This window comes from Microplitis mediator, chromosome 3 (assembly GCF_029852145.1).
Source record: "Microplitis mediator isolate UGA2020A chromosome 3, iyMicMedi2.1, whole genome shotgun sequence".
Classification (NCBI taxonomy): domain Eukaryota; kingdom Metazoa; phylum Arthropoda; class Insecta; order Hymenoptera; family Braconidae; genus Microplitis; species Microplitis mediator.
The window spans coordinates 6,886,878-6,904,743 of record NC_079971.1 but is presented as its reverse complement, the minus strand read 5'-3'; the positions used below and the strand labels follow the sequence as shown (position 1 = coordinate 6,904,743).

The 17,866-nt window shown below is 29.2% G+C and overlaps 2 protein-coding genes across 6 annotated transcripts in view; one reads left to right on the top strand and one right to left on the bottom strand.

Moving 5' to 3' along the window:
- LOC130665133 (breast cancer anti-estrogen resistance protein 1) overlaps positions 1 to 12,692 on the top strand; it is a 28,224-nt gene extending 15,532 nt beyond the window's left edge. For both annotated transcript variants that reach the window (XM_057465418.1, XM_057465417.1), the window contains 4 exons: positions 5,205 to 5,328; positions 7,089 to 8,059; positions 8,135 to 8,485; positions 10,184 to 12,692. In XM_057465418.1, coding sequence (XP_057321401.1) covers positions 5,205 to 5,328; positions 7,089 to 8,059; positions 8,135 to 8,485; positions 10,184 to 10,471 — 1,734 coding nt within the window. In that variant the 3' untranslated portion in view covers positions 10,472 to 12,692. The remainder of the gene's footprint in view (positions 1 to 5,204; positions 5,329 to 7,088; positions 8,060 to 8,134; positions 8,486 to 10,183) is intronic.
- A 132-nt stretch (positions 12,693 to 12,824) lies between these two features.
- On the bottom strand, positions 12,825 to 16,576 carry LOC130665141 (N-alpha-acetyltransferase 11). Of its 4 annotated transcripts, none has more exons than XM_057465430.1 (2): positions 16,457 to 16,576; positions 12,825 to 14,649 (listed from the first exon to the last, which is right to left on the bottom strand). In XM_057465430.1, the coding sequence occupies exon 2, from the start codon at positions 14,347 to 14,349 to the stop codon at positions 13,792 to 13,794; it is 558 nt and encodes a 185-aa protein (XP_057321413.1). In that variant the 5' UTR covers positions 14,350 to 14,649; positions 16,457 to 16,576; the 3' UTR covers positions 12,825 to 13,791. The 4 variants fall into 4 exon arrangements, with proteins under 4 accessions (XP_057321413.1, XP_057321412.1, XP_057321410.1 ...); XM_057465429.1 differs by lacking the exon at positions 16,457 to 16,576 and adding an exon at positions 15,974 to 16,335; XM_057465427.1 differs by lacking the exon at positions 16,457 to 16,576 and adding an exon at positions 16,005 to 16,335.
- Between the last annotated feature and the right edge of the window lie 1,290 nt (positions 16,577 to 17,866).

The following is a 17,866-nucleotide window of genomic DNA, read 5'->3' as shown; positions in this document are numbered from 1 at the left end:
AAGTCCCTCTTCTATTGTCCGCTTTTATTTGTGTCCTAAAAGTTTAAATTGTTACACACAAAACGATTGAAGGCCTCTTCAGCTCGCCCTCTTTAGTCCTCTTTAAATTAAGTACTACTGATACCGCGAGACTCTACATTATCATCAATCTTCCGTGTGACTTTTTACTATTATTTGACTTAATTAAACTAATAATAGGATGATTTAACAATATTAGTATACTTTTCTGGCCATAAATGATTCATCCGAGTCCACAATACAAAACCCTCATATATAATAGAGGGAATTTTAAAGCTTGAACAAGTCGGCGTGCCATATGTCCAAGAGGTAACCGATTGCTGTGTAGACATTACCACAGATGATCTTTTTGTATATATATATGTATATAGATTGACCCCTACGTCAAATAGTCAGCTGACACATTGTTGTTAATTCGACTTATAGCTCCCCTTTGAATTCACTAAATTTATCCCAAGATCGATAGAAGTTAAAGCCCTCACTTATATCAATTTAAGTATATCGTAATATCTTCTGTATAATATTTATATTTTTTCCGTTACTATCATATTTTTAGATGTATGAGTCACTGTACTATTTTTTACTTTCTGCTATGGAAATTGGAAGTTTTCAAAAAAACGGAAGTTATTGGTTCCGGACTGATTTTCGAGAATTGAGTTTTCATCAGATGTCGATGTGTTGAGGTCCTAAGAAGTTTTTTTTATCAGTTTCGGAGGAACGTCCGGGTGCGTGTGTAAGCTTTTTTTACCCGATGATATCTTTGGAACGAATCAGTCGATTTGAACGTTTGCCGGCAATCGAAAAAAATTACTAAGTCTTGGAACTGATGATTAGATTTTGGAGTCGATCGGTCGAGTAGTTTACAAGTTATACGGAAAATAAAAATAAAAAAAGTTTTTTTTCAAGTTTTTATTTCATAACTGATGATGATACCGAAGTTAGCCGACGTCTAATAATTTTTGAATTATTTTTAAAATGATAAATTAAAAAAGCTATAGGTGCAATTTTTTAAAATATTTTTTTTTATAATTTATGGCTTTGAAAAAAAGTCCAAAAATTATTAGACGTCGGCTAACTTTAGTATCTTTGAAACTCACTGATGAATTGTAATAAAAATTATTTGTCTGAATTAGGAATTATAGTAGAAAATTTTTAGAGGCTCACAATAATAATTATAGTGCAGCATAATAATTTCTTGACGACTCAACTTCCTGTTTAAAGTATCGTCGACAGCATAATCAAAATTCGTTCATTTCTTAGGCCATTTTTATCCGTGAAAAAGCTCAAAAATTTTCCAATAGTATCGTTTTCCAGCTCTCTGAGCTCGGGAAGATTCGGGGTTGGCCCATAGAGTCAACCGTTTTTCAGACCTTTTTTTTCTTGCTATTCTTCTACCAGATACATCAGTATCTATTTTCATCGTTAAGATTGCGTTCGTCTTTGTCTGACCTTCTTTCATTATAGCTCCTAATTTTTCCTTTTTTCTGACTCTTCAACTATTCATAGGACAAAAATACCAGCGGGTTGATTTCACAGCCGATACACAGGTCAATGAAACCTAAACGACTCGATACGAGTAGCAAGTAAATCCTTACTCGCCACTTGTTTCAAGAACTCATTGGACTCATCTCATCTCATATCAACAACTCAACCGGTAGTTAACTTTCATCTTTCCTCTCTCTGTCTTTAATTTAAAATAATAAAAAATATGTAAGAAACTGTTATAAGATTGCAACCGGACGAGATCGTCAGAGATGTACCTACCTCACGCCTGTCCCGAGGAGTGACTTCTTGAACGCCTTTTGGTGTCCTTATAAGTCTCCATCTACGTTCTGGAGCGATTTAACAATACCGTAGCTTTAATTCAGGGCCGTAAGGTATTTTCTCGGTTCCCAGTTTTCAAATGATGAATAGTAACTTATTGGCATCAATTACATCAACAATTATTACTATTTCGTAAAACATATGAATCATTTATTTGAGAAACCCCATAAGTCATGTTTCTTACGAAATTGGGTTTTTTGCATTTTTGGGTTCTTTGGATGTCCCTCCATAGAAATCAATCAAAATATGCATCAAATCAGCGTTAAAAAAAAAATTAACGGGGTGACAGCAATTTCATTTCATTGAGAAACCCCATAAGTCAATGACTCAAATAAACATATGCAGTTTTAGTTTTACAGAAATCATTTTTTTTTTTTTATTTAAAATTCGCGCTTTTTTGGGAAATTAATTTCAAATGTTGTTTTATTGTTGACTGTTATATGACTAATTAAAATGTTTAAATTAATTATAATTTTTTGTAATTTCTGGGTTTCAGAGTTCAAATACACATTTAATACTTCATTTTATCAGTGTAATAAATGATCTGAGTGGAAACATTTAAAAAAACAATGATTTTATAACTTTTTTTTCTGTTTGGTTGAGAAACCCCATAAGTCAATCAACTTTAAATAATTTTTTTAAGTCGTTTCAGTTAAAAAATTAAATTTTTCTTGTTGGAATCTTTTTCAGAGGCGCTAACATTATTGTTTTCAATTATTTATTTATTATTTTAATGTCAAGTTTCTCCAAAAAAATGTTTTTTGTATTTCCTGAAAAATTTTGTTTTCTTGACTTATGGGGTTTCTCAAATAAACGATTCATGTTGTCAGAAGACAATTTTCTGTCAAATAATTTTGATAGAATGCAAAAATCTCTACACAAAAAAATAATTTTTTGGCGTAAGAAAAATTTTTCATTATGAATTGAAAAGGAAAATTTTCTTAAAAAAAAAATTTCATCGCACAAGAAATTTGTTTTTACTTCAAAAAATTTTTCTCTCCCCAAGAAAATTTTTTTTTTTTTTTCAATTCGTAACGCAAAAAATTTCTGGGGGCAAGTGAAAATTTTCTTAGAGCAAATAAAAATTTTCTTGGAGCGAGTAAAAATTTTTTGGGCCAAAAAATCTTTCTTTTCTACTCAACTACAACTTGAATTAATCCGACCAATCAAATTTTAATTAAACAATTACATCATTTGATTTCATTAAACGCTCACTCAGTAGTAAAATCTTCTTTGTCTAATTAAACTACGTTTCAGGAAATGGAATTTACTTTCTATATAATTAAACTTTTCATTCAAAGATACGTTTTTTTTTTAGTTCATTTGATCGAATGAACATTCGAATGGTGGAAAAGCGAGGTCACCTTGCGTAGGACGAATATTTTTGTACAGCAATATCAATCAACTTACAACTTGTTTGCGTGGGATTATACTTAAAACTAGTTTTATTTTAGTACAAAAAAAATTTAGCGGAAAGTTTATACTTTTGAATAATAAATTTCGTTATTTTCTTTTTTTTTTAGTTTCTTTTGGATTGCGCATGGTCATATTGTTACAATACAAAAAATTTCTTGCGTCAAAAAAATTTTTTTTTCTGTGAATATAAATCGAGAAACTCCAAGTTTATATATAACACATTAATTAAGTGATCGGTAAATAAAATAATTCTAAATAGTAATTTTTAAATTTACGATTACAAGATAAATACTAAAATTTATTTTCTATGGAGGAAAAATTAATATTTGAACTTTAAAAATCGTAAGGACACGAATTATAAAATTCATTGTTTGAAATTATAAAATTCCCTCACGCAAAAAAATAAATGATAAATTTTATTCGGATTTTCAATTGATTTTTATTGTTTGAACAATAAACCCGCATCAAAGAAGGTAATTCATAAATAATAAAAAATTTTAAGCGAAAAAGTATAAGAATGATTCTCTAAAATATATTGATATGAAAAAAAAAATAGTCACTCTTGGTCTTTAAATTTTATTGTTTGAAATGATAAAATACGTCATTTTGCCATATAGATATAGCCGCGCATCAGTAATACTTCAGGTTAATTCTTTCACATACATTAAAAGCTTACAAACACAAGTAAAATTTTATTGTTTAAAACTGTAAAAACTGATGCGCTTAAGATATACTTTTTGACAATTTCAAGAAAGTAATAATTATATACCGTTGTACATAAAATCAATTGTTCGACATTGAAAATTTTATTTATCATACTGAATGTTTTTTTACTTTTTTACTATAAACTTTAATGTTCCAAACATCGAATGTTCAAGCTGAAACGTTAAATTATTATGATTTCATTTTTTTATCTACCAAACAGTAATTTCTATTACTTGTAACATGATTTATTTACATATAAACTTAAAATTTCAATATTTAAATTAAGATTATTATAATTTATTCAATAAAACCACGAAATTACTGTTTGAAATGATATTAAATTGTGACCACATTCTAAATTTTTAGTTATCAATTACTAATTTTTATAATTCATTTTTTTGCGTGTATTAAAATTTATTGTCTATGGAGGAAAAATTAATATTTGAACTTCAAAAATCATAAGGACACGAATTGTAAAATTCATTGTTTGAAATTTAAAAATTCCCTGTATTGAAACCCAGGTTCCGGGTTATAATTTTCAAAATTAATTTTTTTCGTGTAAAATTACATCAAATTTTCCTCCCCTAGTAGCCCAGGACTGAATTATTTCCATTAATTTTTCTTTCATTTTAATATCGTCTGTATCAGTATATCTATATATCGTCAGTAGATTTTTCTCATACATCTACAGGTCATACGCCTTTAGCAAGAACGCCGCGACACACAGTATCGACCGACCTCAACCCCTGACTTGCCATCATAGTACGCCGTCGCTTTCCCCAAGTCCACCCCGCGTCTCTCCCCTACTTTTCTTTCACTCTTTCATCAACTCTGATATATTTTTCACTCCCACAACTACGTATATATTTTCACTATGATGAGTGAAATAGTAAAATGTAGTATGGCTTAATTCACGGTCGCCAATTCTTTTATTTTCTTTTGTTAATATAAAAAAACTGCACTCTGTTTCTTTTTTATTTTCTTTAATGATCCCAGTACTTGAGCCTCGTTTGTATAAATTTCTGCTCTTGAATACGAGGTAAACAAAGGAAATATTATAATTTACTTGTACTCAACGTACAATTTATAAATGCATAAGAGTAAAAACATTTTTTTTTTATTTATGCCCTTTATTTCTTAAGAACAAAGAATCGTTTACTATAATTACATACAATATACAATAATACATAAGTACTGTATGGTAAAGTTCAATGATAATTAATTATTAATCAATATTCTAGGTTGTTACCCCGCAAAAATGTGGAGACGTTTATTTGTATGACTTGCCAGTTAATAGATCAAGTCCAGCACCTTCTTCACGGCGAGATTCTCCTCTTAACTCTACAGATCATCTTCATAATACAAGTATGTAGTGTAGAAAATATCCCGAGACTTTAAAATAGTATATTGTGTGACAAGGGATGAAATAAAACGATTTCAGACCAGAGTAAAGTTGGCTGACATCACCCGCAGTCTGAAATCGTGGCTCATTCTGAGTCACACACTAGATATTTCATGATTATCAGCACTGGAACTTAAAGTTTCAGTGCCAGCAGTCAGTCGAAAACAAGTCAATTATTAGTGTAAGCGTAAATTGTCATTTGCAGTTTATAATTAAGCAGAAACTATAAATACTATTTATCATTGACGCTAATTTTTTAAAAATTTAATCACAGTCAGAACTGTCATTTACGTAAATACAATTAATGGTCTAAAATTATGTACCTGAAAATCGAAACGTTTTTCGCGCAACGAAAATGAAAAAAATTTATTTAATTTGACTTTAAAGGTGACTCAAGGGGTAGTTCGGGGTGGCCTGCAATTTTCGGCTGACGTGCGAAATTTTACAGAAATCGAAATCCAGTAGATTTTTTACTTTTTATTTTTTTTTATTTGCGTTCCGGGAAAAACGTTCCGATCTTCAGGTACATCTAAAATTACGCCCCTGGCGGATTCGAATTACGGTAATTTACCGCACTGGCTGTAATTTACCGTAAAATCCAGTATTTCTACGGCAAATTTGCCGCAATTTGTGATAATTTGCGACCATTTACAGTAACATGCGGTAATTTATGGCGAATTGCGGTTACATACGGCAATTTACGGTTATTTACGGCATTTTCCCGTAAGCATTGTATGCTATTTTATTTTTATAGTTTTTACAGTGCAATACTTCATTTTACGGTAAAATACCGCAGGCTTGCCGCAATTCTACGGTAAATTACCGTCTTTTACTGCAAATTTACTGTACAAATACCGTACTTTTGTCATGAAAGACCGCAATTTCGCCGTAAATACCGTAACTCGGATCCACTAGGGACTATTAAACAAATAACTAGTACCAGAGTTTAAATTGTGAAAGCCTATAGGCACTGACTGCCCTGTTTAGAAAATCTCATAGAATCCATTAGATTCCCATAAATTCCTATAGAAATTCTATAACAATGAATGAGTTTTTTAACAACTGCCATAGTTAAGTATAGGGCCTTATACATACAGCTATAAGTATCTATCGGATTTTTTAAGAAGGGTGTATACAGTCAGCGCCCGGGTCGAAAAATTTTATCTAATTTAAGTTTTCTGCCAAAAAATTTGATCTGTTTTAAATCAAATAAAAATTCCAGTTATTTTCAATCAATTTTAATTCTTATTTGTATTAATTAACAATTGAAATTTCACCGAGTTTCGATACTGTCTCCAATAATTTTTAGTTTAGTTTTGGTCGCCTCTAGATCAAAATCAGACTTTTACTGTCTATTATTTTTACTAGTCTGTTTTTCATCGTCTATAGATCAAAAACATCTTAAAATTTTTATAAAAATTTAAAAACAGGCCAATTAATCCAAATACACTCTAATTATACTAAAATCATCAAATTTTCCGACGCGGGCGGGCAGAAACACTTTTTTTATTCCCAAGGGACAACACAAGTTCGTTTCTGCCCACTGACCAAAGGCATTCACAATTTATGCCTTGGTAACATTAATTCGGACCATTAGACTGAAATTATCTTCCTACGACTGGCTCTAAAGTCACTGAAACTCCAACTTTCGATGCTGATACCTTGAAAAAATAATTTGATTCTATTCGCTCGCTGGATAAATTAATAGTCAATTTATTTTCAGGTCGTTTGTCCAGCGGCCAGCAGAGTTCTATCGACAGCGGGGGTGACGTCAGTGATTGCTACGACGTACCACCACGAGCTACACCAGTAATCCCGTCTCCTGCAAGCAGTCCAAGCCCCGCACCTTCTTGCTATGACACTCCACGACCACCGACATCCTGTACCCCCAATTCAAATCACTCTGGCGGTTCCGGTATCACCCCACTGGACTGCTACGATATTCCTCGGCCACTCCAACCCCTCACCCCCAGTAGCTCGGCCTCGAGTCTCACTAATGATGGATCACTCAGTGGCTCCAACAGATCCAGCATCACTGCACCCGATTACGATATTCCTCGGCCACGTCTTCCATCAAATTCCAAGTATAATTCATCCGTTCATAAAATATCGACTACTTCACCCTCCTCGCATAATTTACAACAACAACAACAGCAGCAGCAGCACCAGCGACAGCAAATTTACGACGTCCCCGTCAGCCGAGAGCTACCATTAGAGTTGGATTCTGCGCTAGAAGGACTCGAAAAACTACAGAGTGAAGCGTCTGCTGCTATTGCGAGACTTCTAGGATTCGTTAGTCCCGGATGGCGGACACCGCAGCGGCTTGATGTAACTCTCATGGACTTAAGGCTTGCAGCTCTAAGACTCAGGACTTCACTCCATGATTTAGCGGAATTTGCTGAGGGTACACTAGGCAATGCCAGTAAAGCACCAGATAAAGGTTTAGCGAACAAGTTTAGGCCACTAGTCAAAGCTCTAAGAGATTCAGATAAACTTGTCAAGGAGGCGGCTTGGAAACTGGACGCCATGGAATGGGACGCAGCCAAATTGTCGCGGATTAATGACGCGCCGATTTCAACAAATAATTCGTCCCCTTCTTTCAATTCTTCTATTCATCCGGATCCGCTTGATCAGTTGATCGCGTGCGCGCGAGCACTCACGGAAGACGTGCGGCAAATCGCGAGTTTTATTCAGGTTCGCATTTTTATTGAATATTAAATGACTAAAATGTATACGTTAAATTTAATAATTGATTTAAATTTTAAACAGGGAAATTCGACGCTTTTATTCAAACGGTCGTCGATTATTTCGACTGGTACCGCGGGCAACAGCACTGAAGATGACGATTATGTAAATCTCGACTCGCGTGAAACCGTAGCGAAGCAGAGAGAAGAATTGCGTGCAACTTTGCCTCAAGAACTACGAAGCAGTTACGATCTTCTTGTTTCTGAAGCTGATAATGCGGCTATTCAGATGCCAGCTTCCACGCCCACACCCATGGATCCTAATGATAAACAGCTCTTGGCATTCTACGTCGCACAAGTGATAACTCACGGTGCGCATCTGACTCACGCCATTGACGCTTTTCTTCAAACTGTCGAACACAATCAACCGCCAAAGGTACTGACTCATTTCCTCCATCAAAATATATGACATTTACTTTGTTTTTAATAAAATATGAGTCTTTTACTCAAATATTGTGGGCATTCTCAGACAGTGCCCCACTTTTTTTTAATTTTCAATGACAAACTGTCATCACTAGGGACAAGATTTTTGCCTTAATTTCTAAATGAATTATTCAAATGTTTGATATTGCCGCGAAAATATTTGTTTTATCATAAAAGTTTTCAAACAAAAGTTGTAGGAAATTTGATTTTCTAAAATAAATCTCTCGTATGATTTTTTTAAACGACCAATATTTTCACCGTAATTCCAAAATTAAGTTTCATAATGAGTGATTCAAATTTTTGATAATTACGAAAATCTTAATTTGAAATTACGGCTTTTTTATTGGTGCTATGAAAAATTATAAGAGTCATTGTTTTTATAAAATTAAATTTTGAACAACTTTTATTAGAAAAATTTTTTGATACGATCAATATTTTCACCGTAATTCCGAAATTAAGGTTCATAATGGATGATTCAAATTTTTGATAATTACAAAAATCTTAATTTTGAAACTACGGCTTTTTAATTAGTCCTAAGAAAAAATTATAAGAGACATTTTTTATATAAAATTAAATTCCGTACTACTTTTGTTCAAAAAAATTTTTTACACGACCAATATTTTTACCGTAATATCAAAAATTTCACACCATTAATTATTGCTTATTATTTTTAAATTAAAGCAAAAATCCTGGCCCTAGTCATGACCGTCGTAAAATTTTGTTAAGTTATTGAAAAAATGACAATTTCGCTGAGATGTAGAGTTAGAAAAAATTACTTGCAGTTGATGTCAATTAGGAGTTACACGAAATTAGGAAAATATCCCAGGAAACCGGAGTTTCAACTCGGAAATTAAAATGAAACTTTTGACATCTCGATGACATCTAGTACGAATAAAAAATTTAAGTTAAACTTTTTAGCTCTCATATACGTATAAAATAGCACGTGCATTTGACGTAAAATTAAAGCTGCTATTTTACATAAAGTTTGTATGTAATTGTACATGTGAGAGAGCTAGGAATTTAAATGAAATTTTTAGTATCATGAAATTGACAGGCAATCAAAAATTTGCGGATTTTTTTTTCAACGAATCAGGTAACAAAAAAAAATATATAAAAATATGCACATGTAGAAAATAAAAAAAACTACAAGTGCAATTTTTTCAAATTTTTATTTTTATAATCTATCGTTTGGAAAAAAAATCCAAAAATTATTAGTTATCGGCTAATTTGAGTATCATAAATTTTTTATGTATCCTAGACGTCATTGAGATGTCAAATGTTTTCATATAAATTTTTGAGTTAAAATGTTGATCATCTAGTTTTCATCGCAGTCAATTTTTTATCTCACGTATATATTAAATATCTGCTTTAATTTATGATACTGAAATTAGCCGGTCTAATAATTTTTTGATTTTTGAAAAACGATAAATAATAAAAAAAAATGTTTAAAAAATTGCACCTGAATTTAAATTGAACTGTTGAAAAAAAAATCAAAAAATTGTGGACTGTCTGCTAATTTCAGGATCATAATTAATTGACAAAATTTCGATACGCTCATGACAGTTGTCATTGAAAATTTTTTAAAAGTGTGGGGAGGGAGTAGGGGTTAGTGTGAGAATGCTCTTAACTAATATATCATTTTTATCAACAGGTTTTTCTGGCACACGGCAAATTTGTCGTCCTCAGCGCACACAGGCTGGTACATATCGGGGATACGGTACACAGGAACGTAACTCGAAATGACGTAAGAACGAAAATACTCGAATGCGCAAATTCTCTGAGTGAAGCACTTGCTCAGACCGTATTGAAAACCAAACAGGCGGCTCAATTTTTTCCAAGTGTCACCGCTGTTCAGGAGATGGTTGATAGTGTCGTTGACGTATCACATCTAGCCAAAGATCTCAAAGTGGCTATGATTCATGCGGCACAGCAGCCTTAGAAAAAAACTATCGTGCAATCGACTGCTGATTGAATACAAATAGTCCTTGACGGGACTGAGTACAAATCCAATGTACTCTCAAAGTAACTCCATACCTCATCCCATTCTCGATCCACCAGTAGCGATTTTAGTGGCCTAAAAATTAATGGGTGAATTATACTACAGCATACAGTACTGCCAAAGCATATATGCGTAGACGATGAAACTTGATACGTTCCATCGATTTAATATAAAAAAAAAATCTATATATTGTAGAGGCCTTTCGGATATAATAGAATATCAGTTGATTTAAAATTTAAAAAATATAATTAGTGAGCTAATTAATAGAACTGGAAATTTTTAGAATTTTGTCTTTTAAATTTTGTATTTTTAATAGTGACAAAAGCTTTGAAACTTTTGTTTTTATAATATATATTTACAATTAAATTTTTTCAAAAGAAAGAACCAAAAGCAAAATAATATCTTTGATATTTTTTCGTGATAAATATATAAATTTTTTTGATAAGAATTTTAAAACCCGACACTTTTTATATTTTTTTATCAACTAAGGTGATTTTACTTTATAAAATACTTACAAATTTTTTTTTATAAATGGTAACAACGATACTTAAATATCTGCAGAGTATTTATATCATGCAGTAGACTGATTTTATAGAACAAAAAAACTATTTATCAAAATCACATCAACCTTCCACTGTCGAAAAAAAATTTTGTAAGTATTTATAATCGCCGCTTTTATTACTTACTTACAAGCAACTTTTGTATATTATATGACGTACAATTTTTTATTGAATTGTTTATAGTGAAATTATTTAAGGCGCGAAAATTTTAAGTATTTGATTACATAAAATTATATGGGTGTAAGTGCAGAAGACGTCAGACAAATTTGTGATTATAAATAAATAGAGTAAATAATCAAAAAAATAATAATTTTAAAAAATGCACTTATTAATTTTTAAATTTTTTTAATGCGCATTTTTTTTAAATTGAATTTTTTTGATTGTTTACTCCATTTATTAAAAATTTTAAATATGTCTGCTGCGTTCACACTCATGATGTAGCAGACATCAGACAAATTTAAAATTATAAATAAATAATTAAACAAATAAAATTTATAAAAAATACACTTATTAATTTTTTAATTTTTAAAATGCGCATTTTTTTTAAATTTTATTTTTTTAATTATTTACTCCATTTATTAAAAATTTTTAATTTGTCTATTTGCTGCATTAACACTCATAATTTAGTAGATATCAGACAAATTTCAAATTATAAATAAATAGAGTAAGTAATTAAAAAAACTAAATTTTTAAAAAATGCACTTACTAATTTTTAAATTTTTTAAATACGCATTTTTTTTTTTAATTTTAATTTTTTTATTATTTACTCCATTTATTAAATTTGTCTGTCTGCTGCATTCACACTCATGATGTAGCAGACATAAGACAAACTAAAAATTATAAATAAGTAGAGTAAATAATTGAAAAAATAAAATTAAAAAAAAATGCAATTATTAATTTTTAAATTTTTTAAATGCGCTTTTTTTTATTTTTTATTTTTTTATTATTTACTCCATCTATTAAATTTGTCTGTCTGCTGCGTTCACACTCATAATGTAGTAGACATCAGACAAATGGAAAATTATAAATAATTAAAAAAAATTAAATTAAAAAAAAAAAACGTATTAATTTAAAAATTTTTTTAAATGCACATTTTCTAAAAATTTTATTTAATCAATTATTTATTCCATTTATTAAAAATTGTAAATTTGTATGATATCTGCTACACTCACACTCATAAAATTATTCATATCATATTTAATTATCGTGTGCGTACTGCACGCATTTTATATCAACAAATTTCTTGTTTAGTGATATCGATACATGGCAACAAAGTATTTATTTATATTTTAAACATTAAATTGTTTAAGCTAAAAGATGTCTTTCTTCTAGTTGACAACAAATTAATTAACACTTAATTTAACATTTGTAAATAGTCATATTTATAGAAATTAATTAAATTTCCGAGGCTGGTGATTATGTTTAAGATCTCCAAGACTTCAATTGCTGATATTTATCTTGTATTATAAAAAAAATTACATACAATTGTACTTACTTAAATAATTGTTAAAATTCTTAAGAAACGATCACCAACTTCAGTTTTATTATTAATTCTGTCGTCGAATTATGTATTAAAAATATACTAGAAATAATGATATTTAATTGTGCAATTAGATGATACTTGGACAGGAAGTAAGATAAAATATGTTTAAATAAATTAATTGTGCTGAATATTTGTGAATATCCTTGTATATTTAATTAAGCTTCTCTAATTCAATAAATATTATATAATATGATAATAAACAGATTTATTGAAGACAAATAATAAATGAAATGATAATATACATTTACCAATTAATTCATGACAATAAAAGTTTTAACCAGAGTTCAATTCTTAATCATTGGTCTCGATGCTTAAGGACATTTTCAGATGCCCTCCACTTTTTTAAAATTTCCAATGACTGCATTCAAATTTTATTAATTAATTTTAAAAAATTAAAGGATTAATTCAAAAAAAGAGTTGAAATTTTGCTGAGATTTGAATTTTTAAAAAAATTAATTGCAATTGTCATCAATGAGGAAGTGAATAAAATTTGATAAATAAATTTTAGCCTACAAAATTTGATAATTGGAATCCGAAGATTTTACTGAAATTAATTTTCCAAATTTTGTTGAACTCGCAATTGATGTCAACTGTAAGTTATTTTTTCTCAGACCGTACCCCCACTTTTAAAATATCTAACGGCTCAATTCTTATGACCGTAGTAAAATTTTGATAATTAATTATAAAATTAAAGCATTAATTTAAGAATGACAATTTCACAGATTTTAAAAAAATTATTTACAGTTGACATCAATCAGAAATTAAATGAAATTTTAAAAATAAATTTCAGTAAAATCATGTCAATTCGGATTTGAATTTTAAAATTTATTTACTAAATTTTTTTTTAAATCTACCGGCGAAATTGTAACTGTATTTTTTTCCATTAATACTTCAACATTTTTTCAATTAATCATCAAAATTTTACTGTGGTCACTACAAATTGTCATTAAATATTTTTAAAAAATGGAGACACTATCTGAGAATGTCCTCAATTTTATTTTAATTAACAAAACTTCGATATTCATCACAGGTCAGTCATCAAAAATTTTAAAAAGGGGTCTGAGAATGTCCTCAATATTTAACTCAAAACAACTTTCATTGTTTATTACTTTATTTTTTTTGTTGGTATGAAAGAGCCTTTAGCATAAAAAAAGGAATTAATGATCACAGCACCGTCCCGTATGTGTATGCGGTGTCGAGTTTGCATCTTTTATCATATTTTCTTTAGCTGAATTTTTTTCTTGATGAAAGCTACTGAGATCACGTTTCATTGCGTACGCATCCTCGCCATCGGCGTAATATTTCGGTTCTATCTCGGACACCTCAAATTGCAGACTGCTCGTATAAAGATTCAAAGCTGCTCTGTTGCTGCGTCTTACGTGCAATGATACATAATTGGCTTCGAAACATTCAACCATTGCCCTGGAGGCCTGGTTCATTAGCTTCTGTGCTATTCCGAGTCTTCGGTGGGATCTTTTGACAGCCAGACTCGTGATATGTCCGTGAGGATTATCCTCGCAATCTTCTTCCATTTTTGCCAACACGTAGCCGACAATTCGGCCTTTCTCGTCTTCTGCGACGTAACTCAACTGCGGCCAAGATAACGCGTGATAGAGGTAATATTTCATCTGATAATTTTCTGGTAGACATTGAAGATTGCAGTGTTGAATGTTAAGAAGATCATTTGTATTCGCACATCGTATATTAATTGCCATTATTTATAAATATTATTTATACTTGTACTTATAAATTAATTTTAATTAAAATATAATATATATTTTATAATTACTATAATAGTTCAGGTAAAATATAATTATATAAAATATGTATTTATTTTAAGAAAACAATTTTATCAATTTGATTTAATTGTTTTTTTTTTTAGTCGCGTCGAAGTTTTTTCATACGTGACCGGCCAGTTTTTAAATCATTAACTGATGATGATTCGCTCATGCCACCAAGAAGCTCACGTACGAACCGAAATCGGGAGAGGAAAAATTTCCAAACGAGATACCAACCTGTGGAGAAAATGAAAATAATTAAATATTTAGTTGTGAAATTATAAATATTTTGATGATACTGAAGTTAGCCGACGTCTAATAATTTTTCAAAACGATAAATTTGAAAAAAAAAATATTTTGAAAAATTGCACCTACAGCTTTTTTAATTTTCTACATGTGCATATTTTTAGTTTTTTGTAATTGACATGGAATAAAAAATCCTCAGGATCATATATTTTGTTTATGATCCTGAAATTAACAGACAATTAATAATTTTTGAATTTTTTTTCAAAGAATTCACTGCAAAATAAAAGTGCGCATGGAAAAAATTTGAAAAACTATAGATAAAATTTTTTAAGGTTTTTTTTTGTAATTTAGTTTGAAAAAACATCAAAAAATTATTAGACGTCGGCTGATTTTAATATCATAATTGTATGGGTAAAAATGTACTTGACAATTGGAAATTCGTTGACTTTTGAAATCAATAAATAAAATGTAAGTGGAATAAAAATTAAAAAATGCACAGTTAGAAAATTTCAAAATCAGTACGCGCATTTTTTTTAATTTTATTATTTATTTACTCCAAATTTATAAATTGTCTCATGTCTGCTACATTCACTCAAATTGTCATGATACTCAAATTATCCGTCTAATAATTTTTGAATCTTTATAAAAAATAAATTATAGAAAAAAAAAATTTCACTTATAGCTTTTTAAATTTCCTACATGTGCATATTTTTAGTTTTTTTTTTTAATTTAAGTTGAAAAAAAATCCGAAAATTATTAATTGTCTGCTAACTTCAGGATCATGTGAATGTAGCAGATATCAGACAAATTTAGAATTATAAATAAATAGAGGAGATAATTTAAAAAATAAAATTAAAAAAAAATGCACTTATTGATTTCAAAATCTTTTAAGCAAGCATTTTTAAAAATTTTATTTTATTAATTATTTACTCTATTTATTTATAATTTTAAATTTGCCTGACGTCTGCTACGTTTGCACTCAGTGTGAATGTGACTGACAACTAAATTTTAAAAATTTTAAAAAAAGTCAATTAAACGTGTCGAATAAAATTTAAAAAATGCGCATTTGCAGAATTTAAAAATCAGTATGTGCATTTTTAAAATTTATTAATTCGTTTATTTGTAATTTAAAATTTTTCTCATGTCTGGTACATTCACACTCACTACATCCATACTCAAATTGTCTTATGTCTGCTACTTTCAGTATCGTAATTAATTATTATTTTATTTTATTTAAAATAAAAAAAAATAGGAATTAAATTCTAGAGCATGCTTGTAAATAATAATTAGTCTGGTAAATAAATACACGTCGTACTAGAATAAAAGTTGGATTTGTTGATTCTCACCCAACAACACGAGGACAAAAACAATTATTAAACTGGAGATTACAGAAAATGCAGCCAGCACAAATTCATGCATTATGACAATAAATATTACGCTGTTACAATAACGTCTAATATTATTATTGATGACTCCAAAATTTTTTTCATAACCTTGCTCTCCTCTTGTGTACGTTGACGATTTTTTTATTTAAATAATAACTTTGCAACTTTATGTAACTAGAAAATAACAATTTTTTTTTTTTCGTGACTTGGTAATTGAACTTATCGAATCAGAGGCCACGCCATTTTTTACTTCCGTAATCTCATAATTATATCAAGTCTAGTATTCTATCTAGTAAGATACAGTTTGATAGCACGAGAGGTTATGTTTCTATTCACTGACTAAATTACACGTTTTCGAATTTTTTTAAAAGAAAAAAATTTGAAATTACGTTAAATTATGGAAAACTACTTACCAGAAAATTTAAATAATTGTTTTTTTAAAATTTATGTTGTAATTCAAATATAATTCGATATTTAAAATGACCCACTCGGACTTGTGTGTGATTTTTTGTAAGACTAGCGTAGTACCGGAAGTATTTCTGCCATATTTTTTTTAATCTTGTTTTTGAATTTATTATTTTAAATTTTTATTTCTATTATTACATTTTGCAATTGAAAATTTTAATTATTTTACATTTGAATGTTTGTTAAAAAAAATGTGAGTGTGAATGTAGCAGACATGAGAAAATTTATAAATTTTAAATAAATAAATTAATTAATTATAACAATGAAATTTGAAAAAATGCGCGGGCTAATTTTTCAATTATTTAAATGCGCATTTTTTTATTTTTATTCTGCTTACATATTATTTATTTATTCAAAAATTTGAAAAATTGTCGATTGTCAGCCAAGTTCACGCTCATGAAAAGTCATCGTGAAGTTAGCAGACAATTAACAATTTTCAAATTTTTTCATGAGTGTGAGTGTAGCAGACATTAGACAAATAAATTATTAATAAATAGAGTACATAATTAATAAAATAAAATTTTAAAAAATGCGCATTTTACAAATTTTGAAATTAGTAAGGGTCAGTTTTTCAAACCGAGTTTATTTTTATCCGGGTTTTAATTAATATTGCTAGTATATCTATTAGGGTGGTCATTAAAAATTAAATTTTCTCAGACGCCCCATAAAAAGCTTCTTTTTAGTGAAAAAATACGTGGGGAATTCGGTTTTTTCTTTTTAAGTAAAAATAACACGCGCCGCAGGACGATCAAAGTTCAATTTTCAATATAATCGCGGTTTTTTTTAAATATCTCATGAAATATGCAGATTAAAGGAAAAAATCGTAGTAACAATTTTGTAGGAAATTAAATGCTAGACAAAAAAGGTCATGTTTATTTTTTTTATAAAATGTGTATTTATGAAGATATTTTTAAAAAACTTTTTATAGATCTGATGAATTGAGCGTTTTAAGGATTACAAATTTTGAAATTAACATTTTTCCAAGTATATAGAAACTATAATAACCATTAATGATTGAAATGTTATGAGTTACGAAGTTGTCTATATTTAGAAAAAGTTATTTTTAACAATCGTAATCCTTAAAATGCCCAATTGATAAGATCTAAAAAAGTTTTTTAAAAATATCTTCATAAATACACATTTTATAAAAAAAATGAACATGACCTTTTTTGTCTAGCATTTAATTTCCTACAAAAAATTAAAAATATGCACATCTAGAGAATTTAAAAAACTACAGATGCAATTTTTTTAAATATTTCAATTCGGTGAGTTTTAAGTTGAAGAAATTATTAAACTCATAGTAAAGTTCAAAAGTAGGCCGATTTCATAATGAGATTTAAAAGTTGACTCATAGCTTG